Source organism: Triticum urartu, chromosome 6 (assembly GCF_003073215.2).
Source record: "Triticum urartu cultivar G1812 chromosome 6, Tu2.1, whole genome shotgun sequence".
Classification (NCBI taxonomy): Eukaryota; Viridiplantae; Streptophyta; class Magnoliopsida; order Poales; family Poaceae; genus Triticum; species Triticum urartu.
This window is the reverse complement of record NC_053027.1, coordinates 42,212,913-42,218,275: the sequence shown is the minus strand read 5'-3', so window position 1 is coordinate 42,218,275 and position 5,363 is coordinate 42,212,913. Positions and strand designations below refer to the sequence as shown.

Genomic DNA, 5,363 nt, shown 5'->3' with positions numbered 1-5,363 from the left:
TTTGAAACAATGAGATGAAGGTACAGGCCAAAGGAAAATACAAACGACCGACTGTGTGCAACTAGTTTGATAAAATTCGTCCAAAATAGCTCCAAACATGAACATGGAGTTGAACATTTACGGTCAACGAAACTACACAACTGGCTGCATGAATGGAACCACAACGTCGATGTGCATCTTTTTCATGTAGAGCTTATCTCAAATTGAAGCACCGTTGTGTAGATTAGAACGTATTAGCTCAAGGAGATTAATGAGTGTCATTAAAAGTAATGTTTAGTATATCACTTATTGTTAGCCTTTTGGTCGGGTGGGATTAGATATTAATCGGAAATTGATCATTGATTGATTTAATTGATTGACTATTAATTGGCCAAATTTTGCTTGGAACTGCCAGGTTTAAGCAACTAAAATGGAAACAACCACCAGTGTTCTCGATGCCTTTAAATAGGACAACACTACATCAATACATAACTACATATTACATGTTAAACAGTGTGTCAATGACAACTAAAGTTGGACAACACTATAACACATGTCCTATATGTAGTGTGATGTGCGGGAGGCGACTGAAGGGGAGGCCATGGTTTGAGGTTTCTGACCACAGGTGCCCAACTTTATTAATCGGTCGATTCCTGATTAATCGCTCTTAGTGGCCACCCACCGCTAAGCGATAAATCGACTGATAAATCAGTGAATTAAATGCTATTTTGGACACTGATTAAAATAGATAACATATATGCATTTGTATAGTCCACTATGTAGATGAAGATATACTCGTCAACGACCATCAAAACAGAGAACTTCCAACACGGAAGTTGGGTGAATCATCGAGATGAAACTACCGTTAAAAGGAAAATTCAAACGGTCGACCATACCCGATGAACTTTTCAAAATTCTTCCAAATAGCTCCAAACATCAACACAAAGTTGAGCATTTATGATCGACGAAACTGCAAACTGATTTCCTGATTATGAACCATAGCATCATTGAACATCTTTTTCATGTAGAGCTTATCTTGAATCAAAATACATTTGTGAAGATTTCATGGGACCGAGAAAAGGAGAATGGGGAAGGAAATTAAGTGGTAAGAGAACAACCCAAGTACATGTTGCCTACTCGCTCACATCCTCTCGCGCCCTTCCGTGCAATCGGACCCACCACGTGCGCTCGATATGGCTTGACTTAGACTGCCTCGCTAGAAACGGTAGTTTCGGTCATTCCTGGCAGGTCTGGCTCAGGAGTGGTTTAAGTTTCATGTGAGGCAAGATTCCGGTGCACGCTAGCCTATCAAACGCTCAATTTTTGCACCGCACAGATCTGGTTGGGCCTCGGGCATGTTACCAAGCACGCCACATCAAACTGGACACAAACACTTTACAAATCTGAAACTACCATAATATTACTACTAGTAGTAATCTTTTTGGTATGAAGGCACATGTAAACTTTCAGCAGCAGCCATCACCAACGCTAGTTATCGCTAAGAATTTCGTATCCAGTTCGTCTTCGTGCTTCTTCTCACATACAATGAATTAATCTCATGCATAAAATTCTTTAGTTAGTCTCCTCTCGCGACATGGGGGGGGGGGGGGAACCATAGCCGCCCCACCAGGCCTCCCCTCCCCTTACCTGCTTTGCCCGTTGCCGAAGGGGACATAGGCAAAGCCATGTGTGCCCGAGGGAAGGTGGCGGCGGGGCATCCTCGTTGGTCAACCGGTGTCCTGCGCGGGTCTCAGGATGGCCGGTGGCGCGCGTCGGTCTAGTGGTCCTGCTGCTCTTGGGGTGGCGTCTCTACATGGCGGTAGGGCCTTCCCTAAGCGGTGCTTGGTGGTGGTTGCTCGACGACATGGGGAGTGCATGTTCTGGGCCTGGGACCTGTGTACTAGTCGTGTCGACGTCTGGCATTCCTCATCCATGGGGCGCGACGCCGGACGCGCCTAGCTCCAGCGGTGCCGCCCAGGACGCGTGTTGGCAACGCCCTGCTTCATCTCACGATCTAAGTATGGCGAGCGAGGCAGTGGAGATGTGGTGAGGTGGGACTCCGGAGAAGGTCTCTAATGCGGTGTGATGGTGGCAGGGGGTGGTGGCCAGCCGGTCTCGGATCTAAACAGTGTGGTTGCCGCGAAAGCCTCGCTTGATCTTGGTCGACCCGATGATGGTGACCCTCGCTAGCGGCATAACCTTCCTGAAGGTGTCGTCAAGGGCAATGTCATGTTCCTTCTTGAATGTTCCAGGTGGTACCCTCGATCCGACTGTTTTTGGATCGAACAATGGCAGCACTATGTGTCATGCACTTCTTGAGGCCTCCGTCTTGGAGCAGGATTCCAATTTTGGGGACTAGCGGGTTGGAGGTGCGTTCTACTGAGTGTGCTCATTGGTCTTATTGATTTGAGTTTGTGGAAGAGTCGGATGCTCTCATCTTAAGTCGGGTTAGCGAGTCTGTGATCCATCTTGGATCCCCTCATTCCCTATCAACACTCCTCCTTCTTGAGGGTGTTGCCGGGTGGCGACCAAACGACCAAGCTCAAACCTCTGCTTTCTTGGTTAGATGAAGATGAAAGCCGAAGTCCTCCTGTTGGCCGTGTCAACGAGATCGGTGATTGCAAGTGGCGACTCTTTCCCTATATCTCTTATGTCTTTTTCTTTCTTTTTGGCGGGTCTTGTTCATCTCATCATGTTTCACATTGTAACTTCCTGGCTTGGACGGTCTATGAAATGTAGCGTCCACCGTTGTTCGTAAAAAAGAAAATCTCATGGACGAATGACTACGCGTACGCTGCAAGAAACAGAGGACCGATGATGGATGAATTGAATGTTTCAAATAATAAAACAGGAAGGCAAATGGGCTCCAGTTTCTCCAAAATTAGTGTCTGTACGACACTTACGCATACGATTTTGGTACGATCCCTAATCCAAATTTTCTGAGCTCCCGCCCGCCTCACCGAACGAAATTTGAGAGCCCACGTCAGCGATCCGCGCCATCTCTTTCCCGGATCGAGATCTTGACCGTCCATTCCATCCGGATCGAACGGCAGGCCGACCCTCCTCCCCTGTTAAATCCCCTTCTCCCGAGACCACTCCAGCAGACGCAGCCACCACCAGTTCATCCATCCGATCCCATCTGCCCGCTCGCAGCTCCAAGGAAGGAAGGAAGCCTTCAGCCATGTCTGGCCGCGGCAAGGGCGGGAAGGGGCTGGGCAAGGGCGGAGCCAAGCGACACCGGAAGGTGCTGCGGGACAACATCCAGGGCATCACCAAGCCGGCGATCCGGCGCCTGGCGCGGCGGGGCGGCGTGAAGCGCATCTCGGGGCTCATCTACGAGGAGACCCGCGGCGTGCTCAAGATCTTCCTTGAGAACGTCATCCGCGACGCCGTCACCTACACCGAGCACGCCCGCCGCAAGACCGTCACCGCCATGGACGTCGTCTACGCGCTCAAGCGACAGGGACGCACCCTCTACGGATTCGGAGGCTGATTGACCTGCTCCGTCTGGTCTCTGCCCCCGCTGTTCCATCTGTCCGAGTGCGTGTGTTGTTGTTCCGTCATTGGGTTTGGTCTGTGTAGTTAGTGCAAGGCGGTGTGTATGAATGCAATGGAACCAGCGTTGGTATTATCTTAACTGCATCTCTCGATATGTTATAGTTTTATATCCTACTCTGCTTGTGTGATTCAGTGACGCTGTGTTCGCTTAATTCAGTTTTTAGCTGAATGAGCACCAAAATTTGGGTATGCAGAAACATTCTCTGAATTTAAATGTGTTTCTTTATCAGTCATGCTGATCTGCGTTCTGAAACTCTGGAACTGGTCTGAATGTTTGTTTCATCGGTTGGTTTTCTCTGCTTAGTGGAAGGCGATGATTATGAATGCAATGGAATCAGGGTCCTCGTGCAGCATCCTAGTACTTCGCTGCAGCTTTGTTCGCTGGATTCACTGACACGAAATTTCGTTGCGTTCCTTTTCTATTTGGTTATGTGCAAATGTTCGCTGGAGTTAGGTGTGTTCATCATCAGTCATACTGATTTTTGTTCTGAAACTCTGGAGATGTCAGATTGAAGCAGAGGCTATACAATTGCCCATTGTGCAATTTGACGATTTCAGTTTACTGGTTATACGATTGCCCATTGCACAACAAAAAAGTTGTTTGCTATGTTTGTGTGATCTGCCATCCTTGACCCAGAGAGTAGAGAGAGATTCAGACCAACAGAGTTGCAGCCTTGCTGGCAATTTTGCCCTACTTTGTCAGCTGCTAGTTTGCTACTGGGACATGTTTTTCGAGTAATCATTGCATTTGGTACCGCTCCCCAATATTACACTAGGCTTCAGACTGAAACCAGAGAACCTTCATTCTAGATGACACCATTATCATCCTTGGAGCGACATCACTGCAACACAAAAGCTACTACACAAGGTGAGAGTGGAGGATCCCTCCACTCCACCTAACCGTGCCGAGGTGGTGGTCCGAGGCAGAGCTAGCCAAACAAACTGGCCTGGCACGGCACCGCTGACACGCCGGCCCTCCAGGCACGGTAGGCCAATGTGTTGTTCGGCCTACTAGGCTGTTTTTCGGCCACCCCCCCCCCCCTCCCCCCCCCGCACGCGCTCCCCCACGTTCCCTCATTAGGTATGGAACATTTTTTTAGAAATAATTCACAAATTTGAAAAGTTCCAAATTTTGAAAAATAAACAATTTCAAAAAATATTTCTGAAATTCAAAAAACAATTGATATTTTAAAAAATGTTTACGAACTTGAATCATGTTCAAGATTTCAATTTTTTCATGAATTTAAAAAATGGTTATAATTTCAGAAACTGTTCATGAATTAAAAAATCTTCATGATTATAAAAATTGTTCGTGAAATCAAAAAATGTTCATGATTTAAAAAATGTTCAGAAATTGTAAAAAAATCGCAATTTGAAAAGTATGTAATTTTTTTAATTCGATGAATTAATCTTTAGTTCAATTTTTTTACACCGTTTAAAACATATCAGGTACATTAGAAATTCCTTTTACTTCTTTTATCTGTGAATGCTCTTGTTCGGGTGGATTTCAGTCTGCAAAGGACCTACTAGCAGCTAGCATTGTTGTGCTAGTTGTGGAACAAGCTTCATCTAACAAAGACGTTATTCAAGGCATACCCAGGCTACAAAATCGGCAACAACTTCAAGTTATTTCTCTCAGAAGACTAACTAGACATCTCTCAGAAGAACTATGATATTCACATCTAGAAGTAACAGCAGTACAGCTCCCGGAAGAACTATAATATTCATTCTTAAATTTTATCCAACACATGAAGTTGTTGTTCTGCACCAACATACGCATTGGATATGAACCAAAATCCCAAGTACACACTGAGATGAACCAAAAT

The 5,363-nt window shown here is 46.2% G+C and overlaps 1 protein-coding gene across 1 annotated transcript; it reads left to right on the top strand.

Moving 5' to 3' along the window:
- Positions 1-3,083: 3,083 nt before the first annotated feature.
- Positions 3,084-3,616, top strand: LOC125516188 (histone H4). The gene has a single exon (XM_048681670.1). It carries the CDS (start codon positions 3,161-3,163, stop codon positions 3,470-3,472), a length of 312 nt encoding a protein of 103 aa, XP_048537627.1. The 5' UTR covers positions 3,084-3,160; the 3' UTR covers positions 3,473-3,616.
- Positions 3,617-5,363: the final 1,747 nt, after the last annotated feature.

Coding starts and splice junctions, on each gene's coding strand:
- LOC125516188 (XM_048681670.1), top strand. CDS start 3,161: ATGTCTGGCCGCGGCAAGGGCGGGAAGGGGCTGGGCAAGGGCGGAGCC.